Here is a 15,117-nt window from a genome sequence, read left to right as displayed (position 1 = left end):
GTTTTGGTGACTGTGTCTGCTTAGCCCCTCACTCATCCTCCTCTCCGCTCTGCATGGCCTTGTCAGGTGCTCAGGATGTCAGTGGTTGTGCTGTGACAGATATTTGGGGGCAGGGGGGGGTGGTCAGCAGTGTTTAATAGCCTCAATTTTTAAAAATAAAATTTCATTCTAAAGAAGCTTATAGTATATTTTTTTATCTTCAGGTAAAAGTTACTGTTCTTGATGTAGAAAGAAAAGATTATTGGTCAATGTCATGCAGCTGGTCTCTGGCAACAATCCTGAAGAAGAGATTCACTCCTCCCTACTCATTTATGTTAAAATTAAGCAATCAGTACAATTTTATAAAAATGATCATTGCTGTCTAGACTTCTTTGAAACAAAATGGCTTGACTGAAAATGATATTAGTCCTGCCTTGTGACTGGTTATTTGGGGGGGGGTGTAGAAATTTACATGTAAAGTTTAAAAATTGGATTAAATAACCTTAAAGTAATTTTCAGTTTGAAATAAGAAAATAGTGATCTGAAGGGGAAACTGTTCTCAAGTCAATGTGATGAGCACTGAAACCTAGAACAGTGATTTAAAAATAATTCTTTCAATGAAATTATTTATGCCTGTATACTTTTAAGATACTTACTGCTATGCTTCCCTCTGGGAGTTTTGTTGGCTGATCTTTATAAGGCATCTTCTTAACTTCAAAGGACACCAGGGATGCAAGAGAATAGGGATCATTTTTTCTCTGAAATTAAAAATGTTTATTTAAATATACTTTACATAAAACTTTTAAAAGTTACTGGCAGCTACCCAATTACTTTCAGTGTTTTCCACATCCAAAGAAAAATTTCCTTCTTTTACATTTCCACCATCCAGTCTTCCATCCATCCATCCATCCATCCATCCATCCATCCATCCATCCATCCAGTCATCCATCCATCCATCCATCCATCAGATATCCATCTATCATCTATCCACCATCCATTAATCATCTATTTAGGCATCCATCCAGTTCATCCATTCATCCATTCATCCTCTCCCTCTTATTTTTAAAGTGAATTTGTCTTATTATCAAAAGACTTTGTATAATAAAATTAAAACGAAACACAAAATCAGAATCCTAACAATGAGTAAGCACAAGGATTCATACAGCTGCTGCTAGTGAAGAACAAAGGGGAAACAGAGTGGGCTAAAAATTCTTGTTATAGAGCAGGGGTCCCCAAACTACGGCCCGCGGGCCACATGCGGCCCCCTGAGGCCATTTATCCGGCCCCCGCCACTCTTCCGGAAGGGGCACCTCTTTCATTGGTGGTCAGTGAGAGGAGCATAGTTCCCATTGAAATACTGGTCAGTGTGTTGATTTAAATTTACTTGTTCTTTATTTTAAATATTGTATTTGTTTCTGTTTTGTTTTTTTACTTTAAAATAAGATATGTGCAGTGTGCATAGAGATTTGTTCAGTTTTTTTTTTATAGTCTGGCCCTCCAACGGTCTGAGGGATAGTGAACTGGCCCTCTGTATAAAAAGTTAGGTGACCCCTGTTATAGAGGAAAATGGTTCAAGGGAAAGACTGGTACTAAGTTATAAAGAAATTTATCACATTTCATCTTATACAGAAGACCCAGAGCACTGTCTCTCAGTCTTGGCACCATTAAGAGTTTAGGTTGGTTGGGGGGGGTGCTATCCTGTGCAATGTAGAATGTTTAGCAGCATCCATGGCCTCTACACACTAGATGCCAGTAGTAATCCTCCTTCCCTCAGTTATGACAACCAAAAATGTCCTTAATTACTGCCAATGTCACCTTAGAGTGCAAAATGCCCCTAATTACAAACCATAACCTTGGTCCATTGACTCAGTGGATAGAGTGTTGTCCGGCATGCAAAGTCCCAGGCTCAATTCCTGGTCAGAGCACACATGAGAGGCAACCATCTGCTTCTCTTCTCCCTCTCCCTTTTCTCTCTCTCTTCCCATCTCACAGCCAATGACTCAACTGGTTGAGCATTGGCCTCAAGTGCTGCGAATAGCTTGGTTGATTCAAGCATCGGCCCCAGACAGGGGTTGCTGGGTGGATTCCAGTTAGGGTGTATGTGGGAGTGTCTCACTATCTCCTCTCCCCTCACTTAAAAGAGAGAGAGAGACCTAGAGCCATACAGTGTTTTTGACAGAACTTTTCAGCAAAAACTCTTTGTTTAATTGGTTTTCATATTAACTGTTGATTAAAATCAAAGGAAAATACTTAAGAGTAAGTCAAGAGCCTTGACAACTCAGTTGGTTAGAGTATCATCCTGAAATACCAAGGTTGGGATTCAATCCCTGGTCAGAGCACTTATGGGAAGCAACCAATGAATACATAACTAAGTGGAACAACAAATGAATCTATCTTGCTCAATTCTGTCTCTCTAAAATCAATCAATAAATTAAAAAAAAGAGTAAGTCAAGAAAAGACATTCTGAGAGCTTAAGCTTCTGTGTTCTTCTGCTGATTAACTTGAGTCAGTGATTAGATCTATCCAGTGGTTGCCCATAGCTGACTCACATGGCTCTTGAGAGATTGTTAAAGTTTCAGAAATTAGGACGTCACGGAAATGGTGCCGTGAGCAGCGCGTCTGACAGATCTCCCCAAAATCACAACAAATTTATCAACTAGAAACAGAAAAATTTATCCTCGGAGCTTTCCGGAGTTCCACACAAACTGACAGCGAAAGGACTGTTATCACTTGAATCTGAGAGACGAGGGTGTGGAGGAAGCTACCACAGGGACGTTCATTCAAGCCGCGGAGGGAGTGCGCCTGTGGTGAGTCGGCCCACACTCGGGAGCGGTGAGCAGCCACCAGCGCGTGCCTGGTCCGGTTGCAAAGCGAGCACCGCTAACGTTCCCAGCAGCCCGCGCACTGCGAGTGAGAGTCCCCAGCCACCGGTGCCTGGAGCACCCCATTCGCGCGCGTGCCCTGGGCATTCCATGCACCCAGAGCGCCCTACTGGCCCGCACACCCAGGGTGCTCCATTATCCTGCGCCCGGTGCGCCCTAGCCAACAGCGGCGGGCAAGCGGGAGAGGCGCCAGGGCAGTCTTCCCTACTTGGGAGATTCTCTCCGTGGGCAGGGCACCTCACCCAGCCATTCAAGCTAACAATCAAGCGTTGGGGGAGGGGCGCGCAGGCAGCCTGAAATACCTTCAGGAGCACAGCTGCGGACTCAATCACTGAAATTAGCTTAACCCATGAAATCTGCGCACCCATGGGTTCTAATTGATAAGATCTCTCTCAGTTCAGCCATCCAAGACAAGAGGCGTGATATTTTTTAGTGCCTCTCGCTAAAGGGGCGGGGGCAACTTCTGATTGATAGAGCCTCCATATTCAGGGATAAATGCTAACAAGAGGGACTTGGCAGATATTAAGATCTATACTACACTAGTCGCAAGCAGAGACTAGTGCCTCTTCTTCCCAGCCAAAACAGGCTACAAAGTGTGGAAAGCCTGGGTTGAGTGGTCCAACTGAATGCTAGGCGCTGAACAGTCACCTTGACAACAATTGACTCCCACCCCCGCCTGATTACACTGGAGGCTCTGATTGCCAGAGACGTTCCCAAAGCCTTGCGCTGAGTGGGGATAGAGTGGGGATTTCCCAGCTCTTTGAGCTTCTTACTCCCCAGGCAGAAGCAGTTGCAGCCTTATAGCTGGATCACCAGGCTGCTAATTCAGGAAGGGGGTACTAGGAGAGAGACTCCAGGAAAGCAAACTCTCTCATCGTTGGACCCTGCAAATGCCAACAAGCCTTGACTACCAGCAAGACTAAAGCCAATTATATGACATTGCCATAGAATCCCATCAACTGCAAATCCCTACCTAAGTGTGACACAGGGGCAGAGCCTGGGGTACAGAGTCACCGACCAGGAAGAGGGAGAGAAAAGAAAAAGGAAGAAGTTAACCTCTCAAAATCAAGAAAAATCCACAGACTTTACAACTTGTTCCACTAATTTTCTGTTGTTGTTTGTTTCTTCTATCTTATTGCCTTTATTATTATTATTCCTATTTCCTCCACCTCGGTCCTTCTATTCTCTGCCCATCTTATGCTTCCCTTTTCTTGAACTACACTACCCATGAGTGTTACATTTTATTTCTCTTCTTCATCCTCACCCTCCTTTAAGGTTATACTCCAAAACACTTAACTCTCACTCTCTCCTCTTTTGGTTTTTTTTGTTTTGCTTTATTTTGTTTTTTTCTCTTCCTTCGTTTTTCTCTTTTTCTTATTTTTTCCTTTCTATTCGTTTTTTCTTTTCTCGTTTTACTTTCCTCCCATTTAATCCTCAATCACGAACAAATTAGTTAATTTGGGACTCAAGGTTTTTTTTTGGCTTTATTTTTCTTTTTCACTTTTGTTTTTGTTTTTTTTGTTTGTTTATTTTTGTGGCATTTTGGGTACTTTTTACGTTGCTTTTTAACTCACTAGCATTCTTCCCAACCCAAGGTCTCCATTGTATTTAGTCTTCACTCCACTTAATACAACAGATTTTTACTTATTATTTTTATTTTTTCTTCTTTATTATTCTTTTTTTTCCTCCTTTTTTCTGGTTCCCTCTTATCCCTCTCATTATATCTCTTAGTTGACCATCACTTACAAGCAAATCATCTTATGCTTGTCTAAGATTTTCTTCCTTTTTTTTTTTTTTTTGCATTTAGTAGGTCTCTACTCCCATTTTTTGCCCCTTGAACTCTTCACCCCAAATCAGGCCCTCCATTATAGGCAGTTTTTGTTCCATTTAGCATAATATAATTCACAGGTCATCACGATATTTCCCTGAGGAGGGGAGAGGAGGGAAAGAGAAGAAAGAAAAAAGGGGGAAATAATAAATTATTACTGTTTTTTTTTGTGGGGTGTTTTACCTTTTTTTTTTTTTTTTTTTACTTTTTACTCTTTATTAATTCTAATAAGTGCTATCAACAAGACCACCCTCAGATGCCAATAAGAAAGAGGAAATCGAATATTATGGATACAAAAAAAAGAGAGGTAACACAAATAGATGTGGAAAAATCTATGGAGAAAAGACTTAACATATTGGAAGCCTTGGAGCTAAATGACAGAGAATTTAAAATAGAAATCTTAAAAATACTCAGAGATATACAAGAAAACACAGAAAGGCAATTTAGGGAGATCAGAAAACAACTCAGTGAACACAAAGAATATATTACCAAGGAAATTGAAACTATAAAAACAAATCAAACAGAAATGAAAAACTCAATTCACGAGCTGAAAAACGAGGTAACAAGCTTAGCTAACAGAACAGCCCAGATTGAAGATAGGATTAGTGAAATAGAAGACAAACAACTTGAGGCACAACAGAGAGAAGAAGAAAAAGACTCAAAAATAATAAAAAACGAGAAAGCCCTACAGGAATTGTCTGACTCCATCAGAAAGAATAACATAAGAATAATAGGTATATCAGAGGGAGAAGAGAAAGAAAATGGAATGGAGAATATACTCAAACAAATAATAGACAAGAACTTCCCAAGCCTGTGGAAAGAACTAAAGCCTCAAATTCAAGAAGCAAACAGAACACCGAGTTTTCTTAACCCCAACAAACTCACTCCAAGGCACATCATAATAAAGATGACACAAACCAATGACAAAGAAAAAATTATCAAGGCATCCAGGGAAAAGAAGAGTACAACATATAAAGGAAGGCCTATTAGATTATCATCAGATTTCTCAGCAGAAACTCTACAAGCTAGAAGAGAGTGGACCCCAATATTTAAAGCCCTGAAAGAGAGGAACTTTCAGCCAAGAATACTATACCCATCAAAGCTATCCTTCAAGTATGAAGGAGATATAAAAACATTCACAAATACAGAAAAGATGAGAGAATTTATCAACAGAAAGCCCCCACTCCAGGAAATACTAAAGGGGGTTTTCCAACCAGATTCAAAGAACAAAAGAAAACAACACCACAAGTAATAGCTCCATCAAGAACACAATGAAACCAAACTTAAACTGTGACAACAAAGGAAAAAAAGGGGGGAGAGGATGGAGATTAACAGTAGCAAAGGACGATGAAGTGCAGAAATACTCATAAGATAGGGTACTACAATGAATATGGTAGGTACCCTTTTCATTACTTAATGGTAACCACCCTTGAAAAAACCACCACAAAAACACTTGACTTAAAAAAGGTAGCAACAGAGGAAAGAAGTATGGAACACAAACAACAAAAACAAATGATAGACAAACAAAAGAGAAGAATCAAACAAGATACAACTAACAGAAAGCAATTTATAAAATGGCAGTAGGGAACCCACAAGTGTCAATAATTACACTAAATGTAAATGGATTAAACTTACCAATAAAAAGACACAGAGTAGCAGAATGGATTAAAAAAGAAAATCCAACTATATGCTGCCTACAAGAAACACATCTAAGCAACAAGGATAAAAACAAATTCAAAGTGAAAGGCTGGAAAACAATACTCCAAGCAAACAACACCCAAAAAAAAGCAGGTGTAGCAATACTCATATCTAATAATGCTGACTACAAGACAGAAAAAGTACTCAGAGACAAAAATGGTCATTTCATAATGATTAAGGGGAAGTTGAATCAAGAAGACATAACAATCCTTAATATATATGCACCAAACCAAGGAGCACCAAAATATATAAGACAGCTACTTATTGACCTTAAAACAAAAACTAACAAAAATACAATCATACTTGGAGACCTCAATACACCGCTGACGGCTCTAGATCGGTCATCCAAACAGAGAATCAATAAAGATATAGTGACCTTAAACGAAATACTAGAACACCTGGATATGATAGACATCTACAGGACACTTCATCCCAAAGCGACAGAGTATACATTTTTCTCTAGTGTACATGGAACATTCTCAAGAATTGACCATATGTTGGGCCACAAAGACAATATCAGCAAATTTAGAAAAATTGAAATTGTACCAAGCATATTTTCTGATCATAAAGCCTTGAAACTAGAATTCAACTGCAAAAAAGAGGGGGAAAAACCCACAAAAATGTGGAAACTAAACAACATACTTCTAAAAAATGAATGGGTCAAAGAAGAAATAAGTGCAGAGATCAAAAGATATATACCGACAAATGAAAATGAAAATACGACATATCAGAATCTCTGGGATGCAGCAAAAGCAGTAATAAGAGGAAAGTTCATATCACTTCAGGCATATATGAACAAACAAGAGAGAGCTGAAGTAAACCACTTAATTCACACCTTAAGGAACTAGAAAAAGAAGAACAAAGACAACCCAAAACCAGCCGAAGAAAGGAGATAATAAAAATCAGAGCAGAAATAAATGAAATAGAGAACAGAAAAACTATAGAAAAAATCAATAAAACAAGGAGCTGGTTCTTTGAAAAGATCAACAAAATTGACAAACCCTTGGCAAGACTCACCAAGGAAAAAAGGCACAGGACTCAAATAAATAAAATCCAAAATGAAAGAGGAGAGATCACCACAGACATCATAGATATACAAAGAATTATTGTAGAATACTATGAAAAATTATATGCCACCAAATACAACAATCTAGAAGAAATGGATAAATTCCTAGAACAATACAACCTTCCTAGACTGAGTCATGAAGAAGCAGAAAGCCTAAACAGACCAATCAGCAGGGAGGAAATAGAAAAAACTATTAAAAACCTCCCCAAAAATAAAAGTCCAGGCCCAGACGGTTATACTAGTGAATTCTATCAAACATTCAAAGAAGACTTGGTTCCTATTCTACTCAAAGTCTTCCAAAAAATTGAAGAAGAAGCAATACTTCCAAACACATTTTATGAGGCCAACATAACCCTCATACCAAAACCTGGCAAGGATGGCACAAAGAAAGAAAACTACAGACCAATATCTCTAATGAATACAGATGCTAAAATACTAAACAAAATACTGGCAAACCGAATACAACAACATATTAAAAAAATAATACATCATGATCAAGTGGGATTCATCCCAGAATCTCAAGGATGGTTCAACATACGCAAAACGGTTAACGTAATACACCATATCAACAAAACAAAGAACAAAAACCACATGATCTTATCAATAGATGCAGAAAAGGCTTTTGATAAAATACAACACAATTTTATGTTTAAGACTCTCAACAAAATGGGTATAGAAGGAAAATATCTCAACATGATAAAGGCCATATATGATAAACCATCAGCCAACATCCTATTAAACGGCATAAAACTGAGGACTTTCTACCTTAAATCAGGAACAAGACAGGGTTGTCCACTCTCTCCACTCTTATTCAACGTGGTGCTAGAAGTTCTGGCCAGAGCAATCAGACAGGACAAAGAAATAAAAGGCATCCATATCGGAAAAGAAGAAGTAAAGCTATCACTTTTTGCTGATGATATGATCCTATACATCGAAAACCCGAAGGACTCCACAAAAAGATTATTAGAAACAATAAACCAATACAGTAAGGTCGCAGGATACAAAATTAACATACAAAAGTCCATGGCCTTTCTATATGCCAACAATGAAATATTAGAAAACGAACTCAAAAAAATAATCCCCTTCACGATTGCAACAAAAAAAATAAAATACCTAGGAATAAACATAACAAAGAATATAAAGGACCTTTATAATGAAAATTACAAAGCATTGTTAAGGGAAATCGAAAAAGATACAATGAGATGGAAAAATATTCCTTGTTCTTGGATAGGAAGAATAAATATAATCAAAATGGCCATATTACCCAAAGCAATATACAAATTTAATGCAATTCCCATCAAAATTCCTATGACATTTTTTAAAGAAATGGAACAAAAAATCATCAGATTTATATGGAACTATAAAAAACCCCGAATAGCCAAAACAATCCTAAGGAAAAAGAATGAAGCTGGGGGCATTACAATACCTGACTTTAAACTATATTATAGGGCCACGATAATCAAAACAGCATGGTATTGGCAGAAAAATAGACACTCAGACCAATGGAACAGAATAGAAAGCCCAGAAATAAAACCACATATATATGGTCAAATAATCTTTGATAAAGGGGCCAACAACACACAATGGAGAAAAGAAAGCCTCTTCAACAAATGGTGTTGGGAAAACTGGAAAGCCACATGCAAAAGAATGAAACTCGACTACAGCCTGTCCCCGTGTACTAAAATTAATTCAAAATGGATCAAAGACCTAAATATAAGACCTGAAACAATAAAGTACATAGAAGAAGACATAGGTACTAAAATCATGGACCTGGGTTTTAAAGAACATTTTATGAACTTGACTCCAATGGCAAGAGAAGTGAAGGCAAAGATAAATAAATGGGACTACATCAGAATAAAAAGTTTTTGCTCAGCAAGAGAAACTGATATCAAAATAAACAGAATGCCAACTAAATGGGAAATGATATTTTCAAACAACAGCTCAGATAAGGGCCTAATATCCAATATTTACAAAGAACTCATAAAACTCAACAACAAACAAACAAACAAACAATCCAATAAAAAAATGGGAAGAGGACATGAACAGACACTTCTCCCAGGAAGAGATACAAAGGCCAACAGATATATGAAAAGATGCTCAGCTTCATTAGTTATTAGAGAAATGCAAATCAAAACTACAATGAGATACCACCTCACCCCTGTTAGATTAGCTATTATCAACAAGACGGGTAATAGCAAATGTTGGAGAGGCTGTGGAGAAAAAGGAACCCTCATTCACTGTTGGTGGGACTGTAAAGTAGTACAACCATTATGGAGGAAAGTATGGTGGTTCCTCAAAAAACTGCAAATAGAACTACCTTATGACCCAGCAATCCCTCTACTGGGTATATACCCCAAAACCTCAGAAACATTGATACGTAAAGACACATGTAGCCCCATGTTCATTGCAGCACTGTTCACAGTGGCTAAGACATGGAAACAACCAAAAAGCCCTTCAATAGAAGACTGGATAAAGAAGATGTGGCACATATACACTATGGAATACTACTCAGCCATAAGAAATGATGACATCAGATCATTTACAGCAAAATGGTGGGATCTTGATAACATTATATGGAGTGAAATAAGTAAATCAGAAAAAAACAAGAACTACATGATTCTATACATTGGTGGAACATAAAAACGAGACTAAGAGACATGGACAAGAGTGTGGTGGTTACCAGGGGTGGGGGGAGAGAGGACATGGGAGGGAGGGAGGGAGAGAGTTAGGGGGAGGGGGAGGGGCACAGAGAACTAGATAGAGGGTGGCGGAGGACACTCTGACTTTGGGCGAGGGGTATGCAACATAATTTAATGACAAAATAACCTAGACATGTTTTCTTTGAATATATGTACCCTGATTTATTAATGTCATCCCATTACCATTAATAAAAATTTATTAAAAAAAAAAAGTTTCAGGAATTATTAGTACCAATTGTTAAATAGATCCTTATTAAAATTTAAATTATATATACATAAACTTCAGTCAATTGTAATTTTAAAAGGTAATAAACACTCAAAACTCAGTAATTACTTATTATTTTATTCCATTTTACAATTATTTATTCTCTAGATATTATGTATGTCTATTGTATCTAGGGAAATACTACATGATGATGACCTACAGTACAACTCTCACTAACTACATTTTCAGCAATGTCATGTTAGCAGCTTGAAATTGGCCTCCAAGGATGATATTTACATCATGGAAATCAGCAAATGCTACATATTAGAGCTCTTTTTTCTCCCTTAGAGCAGTTTATTAAATATTTACCAGCACTTTACTGTCTATGATTTTTGAGGCCAATCCAACAGGTTAGATTGTAACAATGTTGTTTAATTTTTTTTTTTTTTTTTTTTTTTTTTTTTTTTTTTTTTTTTTTTACAGAGACAGAGAGAGTCAGAGAGAGGAATAGATAGGGACAGACAGGAACAGAGAGAGATGAGAAGCATCAATCATCAGTTTTTCATTGCAACACCTTAGTTGTTCATTGATTGCTTTCTCATATGTGCCTTGATTGTGGGCCTTCAGCAGACTGAGTGACCCCTTGCTTGAGCCAGCGACATTGGGTCCACACTGGTGAGCTTTTGCTCAAACCAGATGAGCCCGCGCTCAAACTGGCGACCTCGGGGTCTCGAACCTGGGTCTTTCCGCATCCCAGTCCGATGCTCTATCCCAGTGGCGATACTGCGCCACCACCTGGTCAGGGTAATTTTTTTTTTTAAGTGAGAGGAGGGGAGATAGTGAGACAGACTCCTATATGGGCCTGGACTGGGATCTATCTGGCAATTCCCTGTCTTGGGCCAATATTCTTGAGTCAACTGAGCTATTTTTAATGCCTGAGGCTGACACGGATCAACCAAGCTATCCTCAGTGCTGAAGGCCCATGCTCAAATCAACCTATGCGAGGGGAAGAGAGGAAGATGGGGGAGAGGGAGAGAAGCAGATGGTTGCTTCTCTTGTGTGCCTTGACTAGGGATCGAAACTAGTACAACACTTTTTCTACTGAGCCTCTGGCCAGGGTCTAAATTTTTTTTTATCGTTTAATTTTTTTTTTCTGTGGCTAAATTTTTTTCTTCCTTCAATAAACCCCACTTCCTCTACATGGTAAGGATAGGCCAAAGTATGCAAAACATATACTTAAAGGCACTATTAACTTTGGCTTTCTCTTTCTTTCTACCCTAACATTCCAGAATAAGCAACTCTATTCATTTAGAACAAATCTTTTTAGTTATTATTTGGTTGGTTATTCTTCTGATGTTTTTTTGTGTCCTGGTATTTCCATTTTAACTGAAAGCTGGATTTTTTTTGTTTGTTTGCATGAAAAGTGTTTTTAAAAATGTGGAAATCTTTGTTCCCAAAATCATGTGTGCACTTGGTGGTTTAAATCTACTTTCCATACCATCCTGGCTGGCAGCCACAGAAGAAACAACAAACTCTGTGCAGAAAGATTACAATTACATACTCAAATGTGTGTCCATGCTCTCAAACCGCCAATGGACTGGTTTTCTTTAGTCTCCAAGTTCAATAAAAAAATGAATAGAAAATATATTTTTTGCTCTTGAAGTCATGTGTTTGGAAAAAGAAATTATGGGAGAACTTTGTCTCTGAATGGACTCTAGATAAAAACTTTTTGTCCTATGTGATTCTGCATTTATGAATATGGAAGTTTCTTAATGGATAAAAAATGGGATTTAAACTCTAGAATGCAGAGCATGGAGAAACATGTTTCACTGAGGACTTTCTTCCACCGCCTTTCTTTACCACCTCTGCTCTTGGCCACAGTTGGATTCCTTCTCACATTTTTCATTCATCGCCACTCTTTACTGTCATTTTCAATGGTTCACAAACCCTGTGCTTTGCTGGGCTTCAGAAACACCGGAAGTCGGGCTCAGAGATTCTGATTCCACACTCTGAGCTGAGATTCCATTTGTCATACATTGTTTGGAATTTTCACATTGCTATTTAACTTCTTGGTTTTTTTTTTTCCGTTACTTTTCTCCCCAACAAGATTATATAAAAACAAAAGGCCTATATCAGGGAACATAAAATGTATATCTCCTACAGCAGCTAGAACAGCACGCACAGGAGCCTTCATCAAGCCTGGCTCACCGATCATATAAAAGCACCGTGAATGAACACATCAGGTATTTTACTTATTTGATGACCTTCCCACCCCACATAACACCCATCTGATAAATAATACAACTCATGATTTATCTGTTCTTTATTTTAAAAGCCAAGGTCTCTTCTACCCTTTTTAGGAAAAAGTTCATTTTTTTCCCCATTTTTATGAGTTTCTCTGGAGCTCCAGGACTAAGAAACGTGAGTTTTTAGGCTATGATTGGCTGGGTTGGCATCAGAAAAAGATACACTAGCTCTGTGGCTGTTAGGTCATAGGCACAGCACAGGTAAGTACTTAATTCAGGAAAAACAATTCCGAGCAGAGTCATATTATTGATTCCATGTTGAAAGTTGAATGCTTTCAGCCATGTTCTTTATATGACAACTATATTTTTCTACATTAAATAATCTTTTTACATAGAAATCTCTCCGGGTAATCACTGCCACACTGTAGGCAAGTTAGGATTGAAAAGCAGCTGGAGTTGACATCCCTTGATAATATCTTAGATCTTCAACCAGCCCAGCGTTAATCTTCAGAAAATGCTCTGTTCCTCCCTCATGGCAGTGTCATTTAGACTGTTGTCAGTAGCCTACCAGATGCCTCTATGGGGTACTTTTGCACAAAGACGGTCACGGTAATGGAGTACTTTTGCACAAAGACGGTCATGGTACTCATAAAAGTTACAGAGTTGTTAATAAATGGAGTGGGGAGTGGGAATTTTGAGTTGATTAAACACCTAGTGTGGCCGGTAACAATATGAGCTCTTCTACTCCCTGATTCTCACCTCCCCATTGTCTAATTCCTTCTCAAGAATTATTTTAAAACACATACCCATTTTATGTAGCCTATGTTTCAACACTCAGCATTTATCAGAACCACTTACCTTGTGAGATGACAAAACCTAGGCAATTACAGGTAAAACTTGAAGCTGTAAAGAAGTTGCTGTTTCAAGGAACAATCACTGAACAGGGAAGCATTTAAGATCAACCTAAATAAAACCTTTTCCTGACCAGTCTGTATGCTCACCATGTAGACAGAAACAAATGTAGTGCAGCAAAGCCTGTCAACCAAGAATTGTAAACTTTCTATCCTGGATTAAGAAGGCAGAAAATGTTTACTTCCCTCTGGGTTGTATGCCAAAACTATCAGACCTCTAATATATCCAATATAGGGTGTGTGTGTGTGTGTGTGTGTGTGTGTGTGTGTGAGAGAGAGAGAGAGAGAGAGAGAGAGAGAAGATAGAGAGAATTTGTAATAACAATGCATTCTTCTTTTCCAGTCAGCTTCCAAAGGTGGAACTGAGAAACTGTGGAAGTACAGAAATCTGAGCTACGGCTGTGGGTATACATGTAGTGACTTGTGCCACTCTCTCCCAAATCTTTAGAAAGAGGCACTTTGCTCTGATAGGACTTTGGAATGTCCCTGCACATTGTTCTGGTCTGACTTTACTCGTGCTAAATATAGTAGTTACTGTTTAGAAAGTCCCTTAATTGCTACTGACTTCTAGACTTGCAGGGTCTTTTTGAACAGGAAATGAAGGTGCAATTTTCCTTCTCAAGGCCTCCTGCTAGAATAGAATATTATGCATAGAAGTGACGCTTCCATGTAAAAGCATCATTTGCCTTTGACCACAGTGTCACAATGATTTTAGTCCTGCTTTACTGAAAACTTGTTCTCCCTCATTTTAGTAGGACGTGATGTTCAAAGTGATGGGAGGAATGTATAGTTATCATTTAGAGCAGTGTTTTTCAACCACTAGTCCGTGGATCAGTCCACCAGAAATATTGTGCTGGTCCACAAAAGAGTTACCCACCCTGATGTTATATGAAGATTATAGACCCAATGATCTTAGTCGAATTCACATATGCTCAAGGTGATTTCTACCTTAGCGGTCCCCAAAGTAATTCTCCTATTTTCACCTGTCCTCAAGTGTAAAAAGGTTGAAAACCACTGACTTAGACTGTGTGCACTTGTGAATACACTCAGATTCTTCCCCTAACTCTGAGATGACAAGTTACAGCAGAGTCACTGTGAGTAAACTGATGGAATGCAAGTCACACCTGAAGCGGTGCCTGCAGCATAGTTGGCACACCATAAATTCTTGTTGAGTGAATAAATAAACAATGGTTTAACCAAAAAAAGATAAAAAAAAATTGAGACCCCAGACAGCTGGCTCAGTGCTAGAGCATCAGCCTGGTGTGTGGATGCTCTGCATTCAATTCCTAGTCAGGGCACACAGAAGAAGCGACCATCTGCTTCTCTATTCTTCCCTCTCCCCTTCTCCCCCCCCCTCTCTTTTCCCCTCCCACAGCCTCCGCTTGATTGATTCTAGCACATTGGGCACTGAGGATAGCTGCATGGAGCCTTCACCTCAGGCACTAAAAATAGCTTGGTTGCGAGTGGTTGCTGGGTGCATCCTGGTTTGGGTGCATGTGGGAGTCTGTCTATCTCCCCTCCTCTCACTTGGAAAAGAAAAAGAAATTGCAAATTGTACACTGCACTTCTCCCTATGTAAGTTGCTACAACCAGGGGTAACTGT

The 15,117-nt window shown here is 38.7% G+C and overlaps 1 protein-coding gene across 1 annotated transcript in view; it reads right to left on the bottom strand.

The window, feature by feature from the left end:
- The window catches only part of ITGA8 (integrin subunit alpha 8), a 287,595-nt gene that overhangs the window by 16,356 nt on the left and 256,122 nt on the right, over positions 1-15,117 (bottom strand). The window contains exon 28 of the mRNA XM_066280756.1: positions 636-737. Coding sequence (XP_066136853.1) covers positions 636-737 — 102 coding nt within the window. The remainder of the gene's footprint in view (positions 1-635; positions 738-15,117) is intronic.

This window comes from Saccopteryx bilineata, chromosome 5 (genome assembly GCF_036850765.1).
Source record: "Saccopteryx bilineata isolate mSacBil1 chromosome 5, mSacBil1_pri_phased_curated, whole genome shotgun sequence".
Taxonomy (NCBI): domain Eukaryota; kingdom Metazoa; phylum Chordata; class Mammalia; order Chiroptera; family Emballonuridae; genus Saccopteryx; species Saccopteryx bilineata.
The sequence above is the reverse complement of the archived record's forward strand: the minus strand, read 5'-3'. Positions and strand labels throughout refer to the sequence as shown.